General features: G+C 42.4%; 1 protein-coding gene across 3 annotated transcripts in view; it reads right to left on the reverse strand.

The window, feature by feature from the left end:
• Nucleotides 1-1967: 1967 nt before the first annotated feature.
• LOC119655412 (mucin-5AC) overlaps nucleotides 1968-23472 on the reverse strand; it is a 383606-nt gene continuing 362101 nt past the window's right edge. Inside the window, exons 8-12 of one of the 3 annotated variants that reach the window (XM_038061300.1) lie at nucleotides 22353-22546; nucleotides 16639-16864; nucleotides 15683-16120; nucleotides 3742-3940; nucleotides 1968-3654 (exon numbers count right to left, since the gene is read on the reverse strand). In XM_038061300.1, coding sequence (XP_037917228.1) covers nucleotides 3496-3654; nucleotides 3742-3940; nucleotides 15683-16120; nucleotides 16639-16864; nucleotides 22353-22546 — 1216 coding nt within the window. In that variant the 3' untranslated portion in view covers nucleotides 1968-3495. Of the gene's footprint in view, nucleotides 3655-3741; nucleotides 3941-15682; nucleotides 16121-16638; nucleotides 16865-17289; nucleotides 17516-22352; nucleotides 22547-23472 lie in introns of all 3 variants that reach the window. The other 2 variants (XM_038061305.1, XM_038061312.1) reach the window with 2 other exon arrangements.

A 23472-nucleotide genomic window follows, 5' to 3' on the forward strand; every position in this document is an offset into this window, starting at 1 on the left:
GATAGCCGCCGACGAGGTACCCAGTGAACCTAGTTGTTTGTTGTATTGAAATTGCATCCGGTGGTGCATTTAGTAGCTTGAGCTCCGAATTTACGGTGGTATCAGCAAATTTTCGGGACCGATGAGGGTCCCAGGGTGCGATGACCAGAACGCCCTTTTCGGGAAACAGACCACAAATATGACTGCGACCGCGTCGTTGTCAATATGGAGACCGCGTCCATAAGTACAGTTACCACTGAACTAAGGTCCGCGCGTACACCTCTTTGTCGGCCGTGGCGAATAGCACCTCCACCAGTCCCTAGTCCGCGCAGGCTAAGATATCGCGGTTGCTCTCCGAGAGCTGTTGCAGGCAGAGCGTTTTCTAAAACTCTGAGTGGACCACATCTCCACCCAGTTACCTCATTTCATGAAGCCCAGCGTTAGCTCGTTCAGGGAGCACTTCAGCTTCGCTTCTTGACTCACGGACAGCCGGCGTATGAGCTGCTTCTTTAGTTGATCATGGGAGCCGTCCTCCAACACGTCCGCGACTAGCCCGATGGTCTTTTCGTGGTGACCGAGAAGCGCGTGGCGTCCGTTGTGATGCCTGCGGGTGCCTGCTGCCATTTTCAGTTGACATATTATATGCGAGGGAAGTGGGGGTGAAATACCGAAGGTAGTGCATCGTGCCAGCCTCGTGATAGGCCTTCAGATGCACTGCCGGCAGTAGTTTAGAGAGCAGCGAAGCGGAGGAAAGCTTATAAACGAGTCCGGGGGCGAAAGCCTTCTTTATGTCGAGGTGGCAGGCGTCTTTCGATTGAGGCCCAGAAGGAAGTTCGATTTGAGAGCTAGGAGTGTATGGTCAACCGAGTGTTTGGATCATTTAGCGAATCGGGGAGTGTGTCATTGGACTCACAGTGCTCGTCAATGATTGCTTTTATGATCCGCTCTTGGATCTTGACGGAGGATGATAGGATCTATCAGCTATCGAAATTTAAAGGATTCTGATTCTTTTTAGAATCTGTTGGGAAGTTGGTATTAATTAGGCAGTGGTTGATCATAGAAGACATGATGGGAGCAATGCTAGGAACACAATTCTGTAGGTCGATAGAGGGGATTTTGGCAAGTCCAACCGATTTTTTATTTTTGGAGCAGGCAATAGACGCCCTAATGGAGTCTGGACTGACAAAGTGGATGAAGAAGCTACTTTCACGCTGACTTTGGTCGGCGAGTGTTTGCCTGAATGTATGTTGCGAGGTGTGGAAGGAAGGGAGGGAAAGAAGTTGGGCGATTTTTCCGCTTACCTTGCTGTCAAAACGTGGTTCATGGAAGTGGAGGGTGCAGCGGTGTGCTTTAAGGATGTGGTCTGCGAAGACGTTGACCTTTTCTGTAGGAAGATGTTTTGGAGTAGGATCGCGTTTTATTGGACTGATTTGGCTCAACCCGGGCAGGTTTTCCTGAGTTCCCTGTATGTATCAGGGTTCAATTCAGTATTGGAAATGCGGTTGTGGAGATATGTGGTGTAAAGGATCAGGGCTCTTTCGCAGATGGACTTGCCCAGTTTACGAATTTCGGTAAGTAGTTGAGAGGATTGCGGAGGATATTTATTTGTAAATAGTCTCCACCTGAGGGTCTTTTTTATTTGACATCGTTTAGGATATCATCAGGGAGGGTAATGAGGTTGTGGTAGATTGAGGGACGGGATGGGATCAGTTCGTCACATACTTGCTGAATTAGTTCAGTGTATTGACAAACCATCAACCAAGATGGTTTTGTTGGAAACTGTACTGCTGAATGGGAGGGCAAGGCCAAGGCCCGAAAGGAGCTATGGAGCCTAAACGACGCTAATGACTGTAACATAATGACACTGATAATATCTTCCCCTTTCCACATTTTGCACATGGGTGACGGAGTAATTCCCCTGGGGTAGGCATTCATCCAAAGCCTCTCCCAGTATTATATTAATAAATAAATTAAGTAAAACAGGTGAAATTATTAAATTATTTTTATTTTTCTCATAATTTACAGCATACAAATTGTGTACGTATACTTTATGAAAAGAACGCATGCTTGGAACTCAATACTTGCTATCCTCTTGGTATTTGATGTTTACTGCCAATTAGAATTTATAGATAAACCATAATGCCACGACATTTTATGGTCTTTCATATCTTCGGAAAAAAATCTAAGGATTTTTCCCTCCTTTCAAGTCAAACCCCAGTTCGGGAATGCGGAATATACTGAACAAGAGGAATTCTTAGAGATATTTAGAAAATGATTAGATAAATGAATAAAAAAATTGTACAAAAGTCTGATTGAAATATACAAAAATCAAAATAAAATGTGTCAAACAAAACTAAAAAGATGAATATGTGGAGATAATTTCCTTAAATCGATATTGTACAGTAAAACTAGTATTTGTGCTTTCACATCTATTCTACTTGTAGAAAAAATTTGAGTAACAAAGCCACAAGAAGGTAGTTAACTTCTGCAAAATCCTTTACAAATCCTACAAATATTTCGAATAAATATTACACCAGTGAAGGCAGTGTAAATTTATGTTTAGTATAATCTTAAGATTGTTTCAATTAGGTTTTGATAACTTGTCACCCTACACATTCGTTGTCTCTCACAGTGTTTCAACGTATCTCTACTAATAATCTAAGTTGCGACAGCAAATTTTCATGTGTTTAATCTAATTGGGAGGTCAGTTAAAAAGGTATGAAAATCATCATTTTCCAGATATTTGGGTCTAAATGTTTTCGAATGCTTGTATCTTTTTGAATGGAAATGGAAGATTGAAAGTTTGGGGATGGTTTGATTTAAACTCAACGATGATTCGAACACCTTAATAACATGAATTTTTAATTTGAAAGTAGTCGTATGTGTACATTTGTAGATAAAGATTGAAAGTAGGTGAATTTTTGAAATTTTCAGCGTCCAATGTTTAAGGACTTTGAGGGTTATGTGTGAAAAATTGGAGAAAGTAATAATAAAATTGCGCACGCACTATCACAAATTATAAAAATCTTAAATCTAACACTTTAATCGTAAGACGTTTTATACAGTTCTAATCCTATGACTTAATCTAGATATATGAAAATATACAAAAAGAATCCGCTGAATAAATAATTTCTATTCAATCAGTTTTGAAGATAGCTTGGGGTAAAAGGTGGAGATATAAGGTCTTCCCCAACCCCAATTTGAATGTATTGAGTTCTCGTAATTCTTTCATTCTTTTCATAGGAATCGGATCGTTTTATCGCGCATTCAGTCCATTTACCGAGACAAATTTCTCTACGTTTTATATCAATCTTTTTTTCTTTTTGTTGATTCATTTTGTTCCAAACATTTCTCAATCTAAAATTTACATGACTCTCACATTTTTCTCGTTTCTAATCCAAAAATTTAACTTTTTTGTTTTTTGTAACTTTTCTGGGATGTTTTTAAAGTAACGGTAATACATTATAAATTATCAATAATTTAAGATATAAATTTTTAACAGACATTTAAAAATGTTTAATCTTCAATATCGTTATCTATACGCGACGATCTGATGCCAGTTTTTCCGGTCCATGGATAGATATCGGGGCATGGTTGACATGTTCGCATGTATCTTACACCGGATTTGTGCCACAAGTTGCATACTTTTGGATTGTTGCAACGTTTTGGTCGATCCTGGGGGGGGAGAAGGGGAATTGTTAATTATTTTTAAATAAAAGATTTGAAGAGAGAGGTGAAAATAAAGTGAAGATATTCTCATACCGAGTAGTCACATTGGAAGGGTTGGAACTGCTTGATTCTTGAGAGTGGGGTGGGGTCACGAACCCATTGAAGCATCTGCCAGTTTGTTACAATCCAGACATCATCCATTGCGTTGATAGTGTCCAAGAACTTGATGAAACCTTCTTTGTGGTGGGGCTGTGTGAACCAGGCCGCGTGGTAGAATAGACCGAATGGAGCTCTAAATAAGAAAAAAAATTCATGATTATTTCCCTGGCATGAACAGACATTTGTAGAGAATGGAAGTTTCCTCAAATTAATTTTATTAATTAAAAGAATTTAATATTTAAAATAAATTAAAATTTATCAATAATATAAAAAAATATTTATATTAATTTATAAATACAATATAATTTAAAATTTACTTAAAACTAGATTACTTTTGATTTGTTATTTAAGCTACTTTTTCCCCTAGCCTAGCCTAGAACGCGCCCTTCCCCTACACCATAAGTCCTAGGAGCACTCTCATCGGTTGCGGAGTCCGTAATAAGGAGGATCCAGACTTCAAAAGAGCCAAAGTAAGGATAGCCAACCTTCAAAGAAGAAATGGCGAGCTGGGGAAGACACTCGAAGATCTTAACAATCAAATGTCATTATTGATAAAGAAAAATAGCAGACTCCAAAGGTAGACAGGAAAAAAGTGAAGCTTTCTTCGAATACTTCTGTAATCATGAAGGAGTCTGTCTTGAGGGCGAACAATTTTTTGGCAGCGAATCTGTCCGTATGGAGGACATACAAAACCCTCAAGCTCACGGTACAAGAGATATTAAGTTGTTGCATATGAAATTGTCGTTTTGGCAATCAAGTGAAGTTAGTTGCAATGTTGTTGTATCAAACCATCACCAATTGGCGCTTTTGGTGTTGAATATTGAAGTATGAATACTTCTACATTTAATCAAGGAGTCATTTCAGTTTTGACCATCGTTCGGATAACAGGAAAGGAAAGGAAAAAAAGGATGGAAAAGAGCCAAGAACGAATACTTTTTCTGTATGAGTTCAAACTCGGTCATAAAGCGGCGGAGACGACCAAGAACATTAACAGCGCATTTGCAGCTGATACGGTAACCGAACGAACCACACGGCGGTGGTTCGAAAAATTCCAGTCAGGCGACGTAAACCTTCAAAGTGAGCCACGCGGACATCGAGGACCATCGATTGATACCGATGCTGATGAGCCACCGAAGCATATGCCGAAACCGAGCCTCCATCCGAAGAAGGTATTGGTGACTGTTTGGTGGTCTACCGCTGGAGTTATCCACTATTCTTTTTTGGCACCTGGAGAAACGATAAATGCACAGAAATACTGTGCCCAACTCGAGGAAACGCACCAAAAGTTGAGTATTCAACGGCCGAGATTGGTCAACTGAGATGATGTGGTACTCCTCCACGAGAATGCGCGACCTCATCTTTCCAGAACAACGCTTCAAAAGTTGAACGAATTGCAGTATGAGACTCTGCATATTCACCGGACCTTTCGCCAACCGACTACCACTTTTTTAAGCATTGGAATCATGTTTTAGCGGAAAACAATTTAGGAACGAAGAGGCTGTCAAAATTGCCTTCGACGAATTTATCAACACCCGACAGTTGGACTTCTACGAAACTGGCATAAATGCTCTTGAATCTCGCTGAGAGAAGTGTTTTGAATCGACTGGCACCTATTTTGATTAAATAAATAAATTTTTGTAAGCTTTACAGTCGTTTCAAATTTTAGTACAAAAACGGCCATTTCATTAGCAACGACCTAATAGTAACAATGGTGGCAGTGGAAATGTCCTAGAAGTAGGTGCTAACCAGGCTGGTTCCAGTAGTGACAAGTGTGGGAATGATAATTCTGAAGAGGAGAAACTGTTTGACTTTTTGCTCTATGTATCAAAAAAATTAAAAATGAAGAAAAAATGGCGGATTACAAGAAAGCACGAGAGGTCCTCCAGCAAATGAAGGCTCCTCACTTCACCTAGACTCCAAAAGAAGATGAGGTGCAAACCTTGCTTCTGAAAGGCTTGGATGCGTAGGTGTTCAGAATGTTCTGGGAGACGGGAACTGAAGTTAAGTTCCTCTCAGTGTCACGGTTTAGTACGAGGAGATCTTTAAAAAACGAATTCTGTCCCACTTCCTCGTGCAGATAAGCCCGGGTACTCGATTGATCGGCATCAGGTCGCTTTATTAACAGGCAATTTGTTTTGAGCGCCTGCTGAGGGACGAAATAGCCCAGTGCCAAAGATGCCAGCCCTATGGTCACTCGGCAGTGAACTGTCAAATGACCTTGCCATATGTAAAGTGCAGGAAAGGCCATGCTGCAACCGAATGTTCGTTGACTGAAGCAGAGTGCAAGGAAAAAACCTGCTGTATCAACTACGAAAGCGGAGGGCACACATCTTCGTACCGTGGATGTCCTGCATACCGCAAGCAGGCGCCGAGATCGGCCCAAAGGACGAAGGTGTCTGCGGCCTTGGACGAGACCATCTCTTCGGCACCAATTATCCCGGAGATCCCATTTTCAGAAGTAGTTCGGCAAGAGAGGGCTAAGAGGCCCCAACAAGATGCAAGTGGCAGAATGAACACCATCCATCGGTGATATTCAAAAGTTTTGTATTCGTGAGGAACGATAGACGATATTATGATGGGGAGGGGTAGTGATACCGGAATACTTATGGGTCGCCATTATCTTTTCACGCATATTAATAGGCCTGAATTTGAAACCTTCCAATGTATGGACGTCTCGTTTAGTCTGTTTTCACTGCCCAGAGGAGGGAATTTATACATTTTGTCAGTCTATGCAGTGGGAAACATTCAAGCCAAGTTGAAGGAGGAATCCCATTCTCTGTTTACGATACCCGAACTGAACAGGCTGCATAATTATTATATTATAGCCGGCGATTTGAATGCTAAGCATACCTCCTGGCTAAACACCACAAAGAATACCATCGGGGTAGTCCTCAAATCTTGGATGGAGCAATACCAGATAAATGCGAATTATACGCGTCAGATAGTCCAACTTAGCCCAGGAAAAATTCTTATCTGGATTTGTGCATTGCTGACGCACCTGAACTTTAATTTCAAGAATCCTCAATGGAAACTACAGACTCTCCCATACGATACCGAACCATAACGCTATTCTTATTGAGGTTCTGTTTGATGGAGGATGAGTTCGCCTTCTGCCGGTGGACAGTGGCGTCCACAGGCTGAACTTTAAACAATCAGATTGGAAGAAATTCCTGGAGAAATTTATTCGGGGATATCGATTGGAAGGCCCAGCTCTTGATGGAAAAAACGATAGTACAGTTGCGCTGGGTGACTGAAATTTGAACAATGAGGAAATACTTCAGTATCTTCTCAAGCTGGAGAACTTGTCGTTGGACACAATTGAACAAGTCGTCCCTAAGATTAAAGTTCCCAATAATATGGAACGATATGAAACTGAAGCCATAAAACGACTCAAAAAAACGAAAAGCCTTCTACTCCCTCTCGTCAACAAAATCTATCGTAGACATGGGGACTATCATTATTCCATATTGGTTGAGTTCAAATCACTTCTTAAGATCGCGCGGGATTTTATCCGCCAATATTACATAAATGAAGTGAACTCCCAATGGCGGGAAGAGTTAAAGAGTATTTTGCCAAGGGATTCAAGCAACAGATTGAAAACGCTCCTTAATTGGGAAAAACACGCCAAGGGTGCGACGTTAGAGTAAGTTGCTCTCCATTTAGTCCGGTCCAACATCAAAGGGATGTGGACTTAGGATCGCTCACTATCATAGAACGAGATGTCCCCAATTTCAAAGATAGCTTGAATGACACTACAGTTTTCCAGTTTAGCTCAGCTTCCAGACTAGTCTCATACCGAGTGATAATCTGCTTGATTACTTGGTCTCACGTGTGGAGTTAACTTCCATATTCAGAATGGTGAACAATAAGAAATCATCCGGTATGGATGGCATTCCCAACATGGTCGTCAGGCATTTACCAGACATTGCCATTCGTAATTAATGCATTTTGTTCAATAATTTATTGAAACGCAGTGGTCATCATGGACAAGGGAGCATACGGTGACTTAGTAACGTCAATCGGAAGGACCCTCTTCTGGACTTCGTTAAAAGCGTGGAAAAGGCTCTGGTTGAAGGCAAACCCATTATTAAGAAAGCAGCCGAATTGAGAATGCCTAACCCATTTCTGCCCAGAATCAAATGCCTTCCCAAAATAGATAAAGAAGGAAACCAGGTCAGAGAAATAATCGCAGCAATTAATTCACCGACCCAAATATTACGGAAGAAGTCAAATGGTTAGGCCTAAAAATAGGAAAACGAGCCATAGGAAACGGCAGAGAGGTCATTGCCAGACTCAACGAGGCTGGGAGGATACAAAGTGATGAAATGTTGGTATCCTTCGACGTAAAAGCGCTGTTCACAAGGGTACTGATGAAAGAAGCGACATCCAAATGAAGGAAGAAGGCTAAACTTTATGAAAAACTGGCGTTCACGTGCATGACTGAATCCTATTTAACATTCAGGAATAAATTTTATCAACCTCCAGGGCAGCAATGGGCAACCCCCTCTCACCGCTGCTATGCGAGGTATTTATGGAGAACCTGAGAATGAACTCGAGGAAGCTGGGGCACTGCCGAGATTCTGTATCAGATATGTGGATGATGTATTAGCAATTATCAAAAGGGAAGAAGCAGAAACAATCCTCGAGAAACTGAACCGGGCATACAGGAACATCGATTTCACCATGGAAATCGCAAGGAAAAGGGGAGATACCGTTCCTAGACTTAAAAATAATCCGGGAAAGAAGGCATTTTGAATTCGGCATCCACAGGAAACCGACCCAGACATAAAGAATCACCACATATCGTTGAACAACGCCAATATCTTGAAGGAAGTGGACGAAGTTAGGAGATTAGATTCCTACCAGAGTCTAGACATCTGGAAAATTCCCCTGGAAAAAAGGCTAAAGACCCACATGGGCAACATTTTTGGGAACTTTTAGGAAGGATTTTCGGTGGAACTTTTAGGAAGGACTAGTCGAAGAATGGAAGCTTATTTAATATATTGTAATCACAGGAATGCGAACTCCTGGCCGCGTTCGAGAGAAGAACCCTCCGAAGAATTTCTGGCCCCCTACATGAGGATGGACGATTCCGTATAGTCTACATATCGACGAACTCTATGAGCGATACCATGACCGTCCGGTTGTGGATAAAATCCGGTTCAATAGGTTACGGTGGGTGGGTCACTTAATCCGTATGGATGAGGAAAGTCTATAAGGGCAATATGTATGGTGGAAAAAGAAGACGAGGCAGACCCTGCCTAAGATGGAGCGATGGCGTAGGCCAGGACGCCAGACAGCTTTTACGGATATCGAATTGGTGGACCTCGGCGCAAAACTGGAATGTCTGGAGTTCCTTATTAAGGCAGGCTTAGACCGGATATCGGTTGTTGCGCCGTTGATAATGATGTTGAATCACAGGAATAGCTATAAACACCCAAATGGTGAAAGAATTTTTCAGAAGATAGAACACTGAAGAAGGGGATAGTTGGCCCCCGAAATACGTATTTGGGTAGATTAGATACTTTCTAGCCAATAAAAGGGAAAAATATCTTCCAAGACAATCTTTCATTTTTGTTCAATGATATTAATTTCTTCACGAACAGCCGGCGGATGAAAATCAATGCGCAAAATGAATTGGAGAGATTTCCACATTGTCGTGAACGAGGATAGTTCTGAGTGCATTCCTCATAAGAAGTGTGTTAGATACCTGGGTGTGCGCCTCCAATTTAACGAGCACGTTAAAGGTTCCGATAGAAAGCGCTCGCAAGGCATTCATGTCTCTTCGAAGACTCCTTTTATGCTCCACATCTTAGCCGAAAAGTCAAGATTATTTGCTATCTTACTTTGGTTAGAGAGGAACTCCCCTACGGGTGTCCTATCTGGTTTAATTTGGGTGCTAGCCAAATGGAGAAAATAAGGATCTTTGAAAGGAAATGTCAGCGTGTTTGCACGGGGTTTAATAGGACTGCTTCTTCAAACTTGAGATGATGTGCTGAGAATCGACACTGTTATCGTCAGATTGATTCGGAATCATATAGTGCCATCCGTTTCGCTTGGGGAGAACACTTGGGTTTCGCAGCCGTTTTGCCCAAGTGATGGATATTTTGAGAAAACTCTCACGATAGGCTTCATTCCTTCCGAAGTATTCGCGTATCCTGACAGAAATGGTCTAATTCTTGATTCTGCCGGTGATCCGGTTATTTATTCATTTATCTATTTAATTTAACGGACAACAAATAGAGAAAACTCCAATTAATTATTGTCCTAGGGAGATGGAGAAACCAAAAAACTTGTCCTACTTAAAGTAGAGAAGTTCAAAGGACCAAGCTGTTCTGCGTTACAATTTTGGCAAAACCTAGGGATGGGGGAATGAAAGTAGACTTCAAGCTCTGCGAAGGGCGCGTGGAAAATGTCTGCGCTAACTGTGTCATAAGACGTAGGACGGCAGGTGATGTCGTGAGCAGCGGAGCAGTCCACCAGGCCCAAGGAAAGTTTAAAAAATGCATAGATCCTGATAAGACCTACGCTGTTGTAGGAAGGGAGGGTTTAGAAAGCGGCGGCGAGAGGGGTAGTCCACACGAGGGAAGCTTTTCTTAAAAAAGAGGGAACGGGTGAATTTTCAAGGGCAAAACAATCACAGTTACGGCAGGGTAACCAGATCATCATCATCATCATCAACGGCGCAACAACCGGTATCCGGTCTAGGCCTGCCTTAATAAGGAACTCCAGACATCCCGGTTTTGCGCCGAGGTCCACCAATTCGATATCCCTAAAAGCTGTCTGGCGTCCTGGCCCACGCCATCGCTCCATCTTAGGCAGGGTCTGCCTCGTCTTCTTTTCCTACCATAGATATTGCCCTTATAGACTTTCCGGGTGGGATCATCTTCATCCATACGGATTAAGTGACCCGCCCACTGTAACCTATTGAGCCGGATTTTATCCACAACCGGACGGTCATGGTATCGCTCATAGATTTCGTCATTGTGTAGGCTACGGAATCGTCCATCCTCATGTAGGGGGCCAAAAATTCTTCGGAGGATTCTTCTCTCGAACGCGGCCAAGAGTTCGCAATTTTTCTTGCTAAGAACCCAAGTTTCCGAGGAATACATGAGGACTGGCAAGATCATAGTCTTGTACAGTAAGAGCTTTGACCCTATGGTGAGACGTTTCGAGCGGAACAGTCTTTGTAAGCTGAAGTAGGCTCTGTTGGCTGACAACAACCGTGCGCGGATTTCATCATCGTAGTTGTTATCGGTTGTGATTTTCGACCCTAGATAGGAGAAATTGTCAACGGTCTCAAAGTTGTATTCCCCTATCCTTATTCTTGTTCGTGCTTGTGTTTGACTAGTGCGGTTTGATGTTGTTGGTTGATTCGTCTTCGGTGCTGACGTTGCCACCATGTATTTTGTCTTGCCTTCATTGATGTGCAGCCCAAGATCTCGCCTCATTTGCCGCCTGCTCGATCTGGATGAAGGCAGTTTGAACGTCTCGGGTGGTTCTTCCCATGATGTCGATATCGTCAGCATAGGCCAGTAGTTGGGTGGACTTGAAGAGGATCGTACCTCTTGCATTCACCTCAGCATCACGGATCACCTTCTCGAGGGCCAGGTTAAAGAGGACGCATGATAGCGCATCCCCTTGTCGTAGACCGTTGTTGATGTCGAATGGTCTTGAGAGTGATCCTGCTGCTTTTATCTGGCCTCGCACATTGGTCAGGGTCAGCCTAGTCAGTCTTATTAATTTCGTCGGGATACCGAATTCTCCCATGGCCGTGTACAGTTTTACCCTGGCTATGCTATCATAGGCGGCTTTAAAGTCGATGAACAGATGGTGCAACTGTTGTCCATATTCCAACAGTTTTTCCATCGCCTGCCGCAGAGAGAAAATCTGATCTGTTGCTGATTTGCCTGGAGTGAAGCCTCTTTGGTATGGGCCAATGATGTTCTGGGCGTATGGGGCTATCCGGCCTAGCAAGATAGTGGAGAATATCTTATAGATGGTACTCAGCAACGTGATACCTCTATAATTGCTGCACTGCGTGATATCTCCCTTTTTATGTATGAGACAGATTATGCCTCGCTGCCAATCGTCAGGCATTGATTCGCTGTCCCATACCTTGAGCACAAGTTGATGAACCACTTGGTGTAACTGGTCGCCTCCATATTTAACCAATTCGGCTGTAATTCCATCGGCTCCTGGCGACTTATGATTTTTTAGCCGATGAATTGCACGGACTGTTTCTCCTAAACTTGGTGGTGGCAGTATTTGTCCGTCGTCTTCAGTTGGCGGGACCTCCAACTCGCCGATGTTCTGGTTGTTCAGTAGCTCATCAAAGTACTCAACCCATCGCTCTAATATGCCCATTCTGTCGGAAATCAGATTTCCCTCTTTGTCTCGGCAGGATGAGCATCGACGTGTATAAGGCTTCATCCTGCTGATTTGTTGGTAAAACTTCCGCGCCTGGTGCGGTTGCTCCCTGTACTTTTCTAGTTCACAGATTTGTTGGTTCTCCCAGGCTTCCTTTTTCCGTCTGTGAAGTCGCTTCTCCGCTCGACGGAGTTCGTGATAAGTCTCTGCGCGTGCCCGCGTTCTTTGAGAATGCAACATTACTCGGTATGCGGCATTCTTCCGTTCCGTTGCTAGCTTACATTCATCGTCAAACCAGCCGTTCCGACTCCTTTTGCGGCTGGGGCCAAGTATATTTGTGGCCGTATCCATGATAACGTTCTTCAGGTGGTTGTGAAGATCATTAGTTGATGCTTCATCTCCAGGTCCTCTATTGACTGCGGTTATTGCGGCATCCATTTCCCTCTTATAGGTGTCGCGGAGGGTTGTGTTGTGGATGGCTTCAGTGTGCACTCTCACCTGATTGTCAGAGGGGATTCTAGGTGGTATTGTTATTCGAGCTCGGAGCACCATGCCAACGAGATAGTGATCCGAGTCTATATTGGCCCCCCTATATGTTCTGACATTCATCAAGGCTGAGAGGTGGCGGCGTTCGATCAACACGTGGTCAATTTGGTTGAAAGTGGTCCCGTCTGGAGAGGCCCACGTATGTTTGTGGACCGCTTTCCGCGCAAACCAGGTACTTCCAACAACCATTTCGTGTGACCCTGCTAATTGAATAGTCCGCAGTCCGTTATCATTTGTTTTTTCGTGTAAGCTATGGGAGCTAACGTATCGCCTGAATACGGGCTCCTTCCCTACTTGGCTGTTAAAATCCCCAAGTATGATTTTGATATCATATCTGGGACAGGCTTCGAGGGCTCTTTCTACTGCCTCGTAGAAGGTATCCTTCTCCGACTCTGCAGTCTCCTCTGTAGGGGCGTGAACGTTTATGAGGCTTATATTTCTAAACTTGCCTCGCAAGCGCAGAGTGCATAGCCGTTCGCTTATACTTTCAAAGCCGATAACAGCAGGTTTCATTTTTTGGCTGACTAAGAAACCTACTCCGAGCACATGGTTTACTGGATGGCCGCTATAATATATGGTGTAGTGGCTCTTCTCCACGAAACCGGTCCCTGTCCATCGCATCTCTTGCAACGCTGTTACATCAGCCCTATATTGGGACAGGGTATCGGCTAGCTGCTTATCAGCTTCATCTCTGTACAGGGAGCGCACGTTCCATGAGAAAATGTGCAAATCGTTGTTCCTTTGTCGTTGCCGGGTCCGTCGTTTTAACATCCGTCCTATCCGAGGCTCCTGTTGTGGCTTCGTAACAGGTTGTTTTCCGTGTAGGGTTGTCAGCCCTACCCAACCCCCAACCTGGAGGACCAGTTGGTACAATTTGTCCCGTTTTTAGGCGCGGGAGACTCGCCTTCATCCTTCTCCGTCTGCAGCTTTTCGTCAAGAAAGAGCTCCCAGCGGTCACCACGTGGAGGTGGAGATAGGGTTTGGTAGTAGAGCTGTTGGTGTTGGTTCAGCAGGCATTTCCCAGGTTTTGTGCTCCATCGTGGGTACCAATCCACGTTTCGCCCCGGGACCTATACTACCCTTTGAAAATGTCTGCGCTAACTGTGTCATAAGACGTAGGACGGCAGGTGATGTCGTGAGCAGCGGAGCAGTCCTGATAAGACCTACGCTGTTGTAGGAAGGGAGGGTTTAGAAAGCGGCGGCGAGAGGGGTAGTTCACACGAGGGAAGCTTTTCTTAAAAAAGAGGGAACGGGTGAATTTTCAAGGGCAAAACAATCACAGTTACGGCAGGGTAACCAGATCACGGAGCAATACTCGAGGGTATTCCTCACGAGGGAATTGAAGAGAGCTAAGGAGGGTGGGATGGAGTCAAAATCAGAGGGGGAGTGAAGTATAAAGCCTGACAATTTTGCAGCTCGATTGATGATATCGAGGCAATGGGTGTCAAAGCGGAGCTTATTGTCGAAAGTGACTTCGAAGTCTTGAGTGGAATTTAAGCAGGATAAGGAATGCCTGTTAAGAGAGTAGGAGAAAGAAGTGAATGAGGATTTTAGGGAGTAGCAAATAAAGTGACACTTTCTGAGGTTTAGCGCTAAACCATTAGGTGAGCACCAACGAACCAGAGTGTCTAGGTTAGATTCAAGGGAAACACAGTCCATAGGCGACGATATAGCGGAAAACAGCTTAAGGTCGTCTGCATAGAGCAAACAGGAACAAGTAAGGAGGTGAGAAATATCGTTAACAAAAAATAAAAATAACAAGGGTTATGTCTCATATATACAGGCGGGCAGGATACAGGATATAACACCACCCGAATTCGACTGTGGGGCTTCGGAATTCGACTGGAGATACTCCAGAGCAAATATTAAGCGGGAAAAGGAAAAATCCTGGTACTGGTGGCTGCAGGAGCGAAAAGTAAATAGTTTTTATTATGATAGTTTTAAGGACAATAATTTAAATTAAAAGTATCTCTTGAAGCGATTAAGCATTTATTATTACTTTCATATTTCTTTTTTTGCCACTAAGGCAAAGAGAATTCTGTCGGGTTTTTTGTCCATCCCCCACCCTCCCTCCCATTTGTCTGTAAACCGTTATTAAAATATTTTGATTGCCCACAGTGGCCGGTGCTCAAAGGTGGCGGTGAGGAAGACGGGGTAGCAACCCTGTCGGCTGAACCAAAACCAAGTGGCCAAGGAGAACCTCCATAGTGGTGGCACTGAGAGACGCTGTATCGTATTGGCTTGCCGGCCGTGATGCAGTGGGCGAATGCTCCAAAGGCCTAACCAGGGCGATCAGACCCGAGTCTGCACGGGACTCTTCCGAAGTGGCAATTGGTCACGAAACCTTACCAGAGGTATACTGGTACCATGGGAACCGAGATAGCCCCTGGACTCACATACTCCCGGAGAATTTCTGTTGTATGGGCGTACAGCTTGGTTGTTTGCGGTTGGCCCCCTATTGGGAGCTTTATGAGGGTTGTGGATGCGTTCAAAAGAACAGAGACCAGAGGGTCTTAGCGGGGTGTTGCGTTTCAACACAGGTGCCGTACTCCTTGGTTCGGTAGAAATTTAGGTAGGTCGTGCATCCACCAGTATGAATGCTGAGCCGTGCACTTGGTATAGACTGGTACTGTCGTAGTTTGCTTCGGCGTGGCTCTGATTGTGATCACAAAATCAATCCGTGTCTGGGGATGGGGATTAAGTCTACACCACAGGTACTCACGTAAAACTCCCAGGATTGACTGCCCACGGTGGCCAATAGATTTACGTCATTTTTGTTAGTTTAAAAGATTGTGTTTTGTTCACTTTTCCAATCTATATATTATTGTTAGCTATTTCTTAAAAATAAAGATTATTTTAAAAATAAAAATGTCGGTGGCATTCACTTATGACATAGTTCAGAAAGATTAGATTGTATCTTGTATGCCAATCTTTAGATGGTAAATTAAAAGATACTAACCTGTTCGTTGAGTAGTGCCTATCGAAGTTCTTCATTAACATCTTTGTAACATTTTCTGCATCTGGAGGATTAGCACAAGCATCACCCATAGAGCAACGTCCACCGTTCAAATCTTGCCACATGACCATAGGAACTTCCCAGACACCGGGGTAGCTCTTTGTCGGACACGGAGGAATCATGCAATCATGGAAGATTTTGTAGTCCAAAGTGTAAGGCCAACTTGGGGGACGATTTTCATAGACAGGCATCGACGAGTCATAGGTGAAGTTCGAATCGTACAACATCTTGAACATCTTGTTACCACCAATAGACAAGAATGGAGCTCTCATGCCACGCACGTCAGACAATTTAACACCACCATAGGCTGAAAGGATCTCTCGTTGTCCAGCAATCTCCCGGGTCCATTTCTTTTGAGAGAATTGTTCGCCGAAACTGTGTCTGTGTTTTTTTGGGGGAAAAGGAATTTTATTGAGTGCGTGGAAATCACATTTTGATTTAACTGAATGTGTGATACGAAAATCAATGTCGTTTTCATGGAGGGATGACAAATTTTCCTAATTTTCGGATCACACATTTCAATAAAAGAAAATTAAAACGAAATTCTAAGATAACATGTGTTAATAGCGTGTATCTTGTGTGATGTTAATCGTGCCAATTTGTGATGTGATAATATGCATGTAATGAGATCTTATGTACAAAATGTGTAATGTAGGCATGTAATTTGTGCTTTTGAATTTTTTTATTTTTTTGTAAATTTACAACAATGTTCTGTTGCGACGTTCTCCTTGGTCATGTCATGATCTGTGTTTGTGTAAGTGGGAACAAGTAGATTTCGAAATTCAATTTGAGCTGTAGTTTTCGAGGTTTAGTAGGTGTTGTTGTGGTTGTTGTTGTTGTCTTTTTTTTGTATAAATTTCTTGAATTTTGCTGTTGTTTTCACCATTCTTGCTACTTACGAAACAGTATGTGAAGCCATCTCGTGACCCTCTGCATAAAGATTTTGCACCTGACTATAATCCGTCCACTCGTGAGATACATAGAATGTTGCGGTAATTGGACAACCATTTGGATTGACACGACCTTTCTCAAAAAGATCTGAGTACAATTGTTTATTCAAATCATTCACAGAATCGTCGAATGTCAGCAGAACAATTTGTGGAAGACTCTCAACTGGTAGTTCGCCTGTTAATGTCGTATGTGATGTTTCGATGGTTTTCATTGCCAAAGTAAATTTTTTTACACAATTTTTGATTGGATGCGTTGAAAAGATGGATGATGGAATGTTTAATGTATTTTTTAAAGGATTTCGATTTATGACAAATTTACATAAAAACATAGAAGAGAAGAAAAAAAAATCGAATTTAGTCGCCTTAAATGGAGTTTTTTTAAAAAATGGTGATGACATTATTAAAACAAATAAAATAGTAAAGAATATCTCAGATATTAGATAGTCATTTGAAAGCGAGCTCGGTAGAACGAAAGTGGGGGTGATCATGTAGAAATGCAATGTGATGTTACATAACCCAGAAAGTTGAAGCATCAAACTCAACTATTACCCGCAATCTTCACCACATTTCTTCAGATTAAGTTGCTTCAGATAAACTTACGAAATAGTGTGTGATGCCATTTCATGTCCGTCGGCATAAAGATTTTGGATTTTACTATAATCCGTCCATTCGTGTGATACGTAGAAAGTAGCTGTTAGCGGACATCCGTTTGGATTCTTACGACCAGTTTGGAATAATTCAATGTAATATTCTTCGTTCAATTCACTAACAGCATCGTCGAATGTTATTAAAACTATTTGTGGAACATCTTTTGCGGCCAAACCTCCTGTTTTGATAGTTTGAATATGTGTGTTTGTTTGTGAGTAGATATATTTTGTGTAATTTTGTAAATTGTTATTGAAAAGATATTTGAAGTTGAAATAGTGAGTAAGGTGTGTGGTATATTTACAGTGGGTACGGGCGCTATTGTTAATGATACACAATAGATCATAAGATAAATATCTGTACTACTTTTTATGTGAAGTATCTTCTGATATATATATATTCATTAACGGCAATTGTGTAAGTAAAAAAATGGAGCAGTTGGCACAAAACAAGTTCAATAAACTGAATTAACTTTAGAGCGGAAAATTCAACCAATAACATTAAAATTTAAATCCACCTTGGATTTTGTTGTCGGCATCGAGGGTTCTTTCCAAATTTAACAAATTTGGAAATAGGAAGCTAAGGGCTTCAGGTATGAAAGGTTTTGTGTATTTCTTATATAAGGACCTTTAACTGAGCATTTCACCAGTATCATATTGCGTTTCAGATATTTGGGTTGCGTAGTTTCTGAGAACGATCCCTTTGCAAGTACTAATTGGAACCTTTCATTTGATAGTGCACATGACTATACTCGGCGATAAGAAACTTTGCGCCCCTCTCCCCTGCTCTTAAATTCAACCTGGAACTATGCTACTTACTGCCACCACTGTAATTCACAGATCCCACCTTTCTAGCAAATTTCGTATCAATAGGAGTAACCCTTTCTGAGAAAAAAAACGTGTGACAGATTGGTGGACAGATAGACAGACAGACTGTCCGGCGTTTAAAAAGGCGATTTCAGCTTTCCATAAAAGAAATTCCTACAGCTGAAAGAAATCATTGGTAGGCAGCTCAGGAGCTACTCTCCCAAAGCGTGCTGGAACTTGAAATGGTGGCGCAGGTCCTTGAAAAGTTACAAAAAGCATATTACGCTTCCATGCCTCGCCGCACGGTACCCAAAAAACGAATGCCCAAATTCGGTGGAATGCCGAAATCGAAGAACTTCGTAAAGTTTGCCTTAAAGCCAGAAGACACAGCCAACGTAGCAAAAACCGGTCCGAGTCTTAAGAGTTGCAGAACCAATATAAGAACGCGAGGAAAGAATTGGAAGCAGCCATCTCTAGAAGTAAAACTGAACACTTCAAGAGGTTATGCAAGGAAGCGGACTTCGACCCATGGGGAGGTGCCTACAAGGCAGTTATGGCAACAATCAAGAAAAAGCGCTCACCGCCGATCACCAACCCTGATTTGCTGCGGGATATCATTAGGACTTTCTTCCCACAAGTTTCAAATAAATCGAACCTACCCAATGTCCAGATAGATCCCAGTGAAATTCCCGAGGTAACCACGAAGCCTGCAAGCCGCGAAGAAGATTGCCGAAAATAAATCCCCAGATTTAGACAGCATTGCGAATAAAGCACTGACAGTGGCCGTCAAAACAGTTCCAAGGTGATTCGCTGAAACATTTACGACGTGCCTCATGGATGGGATTTTCCCAGAAGAGTGAAGGAAACAGAAGCTTGTGCTAATCCCGAAGCCAAATAAACCTTTGGGTGATCCTTCGTCTTATAGACCTATATGCCTGCTAAACGGCATCGGCAAACTTTTCGAAGGGATCATCTTCAATAGGCTTGTACCAATCACAGAAAAGGAGGGTGGTCCCTCAGACAAGTAGTTCAGATTCCGAAAGGCAAGATCTACTGTTAATGCCATCAGCACAGTGACGCGAATTGCGGAAAAAGCAATGGAGGCCAATAAATCTTGCACGGTAGTTACTCTCGACGTGAAGAATGCCTTTAATATGGCAAAGTGGAGCAAAATAATTGCGGCTTTAGCCAAATTGGGCGCTCCCAAATTCCTGGTGCACATAGTGATGGAATTTCTCCCGGAGAGGATATTGCGTTACGATTCGGACGATGCACCTAAGACGTATACAACAACCTGCGGGGTTCTACAAGGATCAGTCCTTGGTCCTCTCCTGTGGATAATAATGCATGACAGAATTTTAAAGTTACAACTACCCATATGAGTGACAAGCATTGGCTTCGCAGACGATATCGGAGTAACTATTGTGACACAAGATATTGATGGGATCGAGATACTCACAAACGAGACAATTTCTGAAATCAGGTCTTGGCTGAAGGGAACTGGTCTGACACTTGCGGAGCATAAAACCAAACGAAAGAAGCAGACGCCGATAAAGATCATGATTGGTGCTCACATCATACAGTCGCAGCCAACGCTTAAATACCTAGGAGTCATGGTTGACCAAAGTCTGAAAATCAAGTCCACTCTTGAAAATTTCGCAACCAAGGCTTCCAGAGTGGCTAAATTTTTAATCTCGAGAGTTGTTAGCTCCATCTTGCTTTATCCAGCTCCAGTCTGCGCACCGTCTTTGAAGGTGGAAGCAAACAGAAGAAAAATCGCAGCCCCATAGCGATTGAGTGCATTGCGAACGTCATGCACTTACCGTACAACTTCAGATGAAGCAGATCCCCATCAACATCTTGGCGAACGAGGGCCTCTACGACCCATCATATGCAATCAGCTAGTCCAATATCTATCGTCGGCAATTGGCACGAAGTAAATCTATTTTGGAATGGCAAAAAAGATGGGATGACTCATCTAAAGGAAGCTGGACACACAGGATAGTACAGAAAGTGTATGAATAATTTAAGGTTTGCTTGCTCCAATGATTCTTCAACACTGGCCAGAGATTCCTTTCTGGGTTTAAATATTAAAGATTTGACCGAGGAATACAGACTTTGGAAAAAAGTCGACATGGGTTCCAGAAACTTCTTGGTAGCAATAAATTTTGACGAAGTTTTTTGTAAACTTCAGTGGTGAGCCAGATTGCGTAAGAGCGGAGAGTTGTAGGAGGAACATACAGGGAACATATTGTAGAAGATGCGGAGTGCTTGGTCGCATGATATTCAAGAGAGGAGGGAGGCCCAGTCGATTGCCGCCAGGACTGAGTTCAGAGCTATGAAATTTGCCTAGTGAAATGGTTTGCGCAAGGCAGACGAGCGCAGTCGGATGATCTTAGTGTCAAACTCGAAGGTAGGGTGATGGGTGTCTTAAGAAAAACGTAAGAGGGAGTATGAAGGGAAGGAATTTGGACAAGCAGCGCACAGGTAGGTTAGAGAGGACAAGGCTTCATCGCGTTTTTGCGATTTAAATGATTTCTTAAATTAAATTGGAGCAAAGGTATTCATGAAAATGTGTGAAGGAAGAGAAGGGTGGGAGAAGTTATTGCGGAGGTAAGAAAAGCCGGAAGAAATAGGCCAAGAGAGTATAGGAAGAGTAAAATCACTACAGAGGATAATAGGAAGAGAGGGGAGCAAATCAGTTAAGACTTCTGATAATCTGTTGAAGAAATCTCCATACAGAAAATGGAGGGCTGAAGCAAAAATTTGGAGCAAATTGATTCCGGCTCCTTGCAAGTAGTGCAGAGTGTGCCGAGTATGTTACCTTACTAAATATAAGAATGACGAGAAAGATTGCACCTAACCACGGGAGACTAATAAAGGTAAATATTAAACTGTGTAGCCATAGAGGCAAATGTCAAGAGAACTAAATAAAATAACGCGCACTCAATGTCGATTCAGTAACAAGTATGGCAAAGGAATTTTGTTTACAGCGAGAAAAGTGGAAGCCAATGTGCCGCGGATCGAATTTAGTACCTAAGGAACACTGGACAATCACATTGCGGCGAAACCACGGAGAATTTGCAATCAATTCTACTACAGAGGAACAGAAATTCAGCTCGAGATTCGCTTAAATGAATGAAAAATAATCAGAGCTGATTAAAAATCGTTGCGCTTAATGACACTTTAGGATAATTGACCAGGATAAAATTATGGCACAGTTGAATGAAAATGTTGCTACCGGGACAAAAAAAGATGAGTCTGGATAAAAAAAATTAAAGCACTCAAGAATCATACAACATTTTGCAACCCCACTTTGTATATATAGGGATTCCCTCATTCATTCATTCATTTGCTGCATGAGTTCCAGTTTATAGTTTCGATGTCCGTTCCGGAATAGGTGGAGAAAATTGGAGAAAAGTCCGTAAAGCCGTCATCCACATACACTTTGGCCTGTCAGTTGCGCCTGAATTCCACTGGCGACCGTAACATGGCTGGGATGCATTTGGCCTGTCCGTTTTACCTGTTTAGCGACCAGTGAATGAAAAATGGTGCCCATGGAAGAACAGTAGGCGGCGCAATTTCTAACGACATCAATCGTACCCGAGCATAGGTAATCATAGGGGGTGCCTCAGTTTTGAAAGCTGTATCCATTTTGAAGGCAGTATCCATACTCGCAGGAATGATCCCAGTGGATATTCTAGCCGATGAGGCAAGCCCCTTATGTACGAGAATCAGAAAGTGGAGCTAACCAGCAAGATGAGCATATGCCGTCATTGGCTACATAGCAAATTGCATGGGACCGCTTGAAGAATGGCCGGTGGACACACAGGCTCTAAGGGGAATCCTAACCTCATCAGACACAGAACAGTGGGCGATAGTCCAAAAGGACGGGTTCATAGACCAAAATAAGTGGGTTAAAATTTATTTCCAACTGGGCCGGTTTGTGGCACAGCGGGGTTCGAAATAAATTTCGAATGTTGTTAACTCGATTGACAGTGGCCACCATCGGTGTTCTCTGCTGCTTTGAAAATTTCTATACATTTTGGATATCATGCTTTTTTTGGTAGCATGTGCAAAAAGATTCAGATGAGTGGAGCTTTGGATACCTACTAAAGGAGAGCCAATAAAAACAGGGTTCCGTCATTTGCGTTGCTTGCAAGTACAAAGTTTTTTTTTCTAAAATTAACTAATCAATGAAACCATATTTACCGGGAATATCCTTTCCACCGCACGAGCAATCGGGCAATAAGCAAACATCCTTTCGGCATTTAGCTGCAGTCTTGTCTGGAGTTGGTTGAGGATAAAGTGGTTCAGGACGTGATGGTGGGTTCTTGTAGATATCAACGAATTCGGCAGCCTTGGATACAATGGTTCCTTTCGATTTTAGTGTTGGGCGCGATCGTCTGAAATGATAGTCAATTTTAATTATTTCAAATATTTAAGCGATTAGGAAGCAAACAAGGAAATTTTCAATTGAAGGGACTACTAGGTAGTATTGACTTGTTTGCGACCTTTCAGTCGGGGATATTTTTTTTACAAAGAAGACAGTTTATAGTAAATTATATCGTAAACACTGATGAAAGTCTGTATATGTTTTTATATAATAGATAGACTAGATTCCAATCGTCTTTTATAGTAGGGAACAAGGACATAGGAGTCGGAATGGAACTAGTTGTCTGATGAATCTTCATCTCCAAGCATAGTTATGTGAATCAATCACAGAAACTGTCCAAATTGCTGGGTGATAGTTGGGACTTGTGACACATGAATATTAGCTATATGGAAGCAGCTTCTTAAATGTTAGCTGCAGTAAAATTTGTCATTCGGTAAAATCATTCTTTTTCGCGTGAACATACATCATTATTCACCTTTCTAGATAATGAATTAAACATTTTTTGAGTAAGAACTCAGGTATGTACAACTTTTGTGAGGAGTTGTGAAACAAAACTATTTTATTGGTCGAATATCAAAGTCGTTGAAAAATTTGTACGTTGTTTCCGCAGAGCTTGTTGCTGCGTGACCAATGAATATCGTTGTTGTGTCCAAAATCTGAAAATTAAGTTGTTCCAATATCAACATCAACTTGAAGTTGCTCCTTATCAATTTTCTCTCAGTGCTACTACATTGTGACTTGAAGGTTCCAAGTTTTCACAAACCCATATTTACGTTGTATTATTCAAGCATTCTGGCCTGAGACAATTTCAATATGATGAATTTCTTCGGGGTATGGGCTAAATACCAGTGGAAGGTTTGATCAGAAGGTCAATGGACTAAGAACGTGGGAAACAGTTTCTTTCAATGTATGAAGCCTTACTCCACACTTCTGTTA

The sequence above is a fragment of the Hermetia illucens genome, chromosome 1, assembly GCF_905115235.1.
Source record: "Hermetia illucens chromosome 1, iHerIll2.2.curated.20191125, whole genome shotgun sequence".
Taxonomy (NCBI): Eukaryota; Metazoa; Arthropoda; class Insecta; order Diptera; family Stratiomyidae; genus Hermetia; species Hermetia illucens.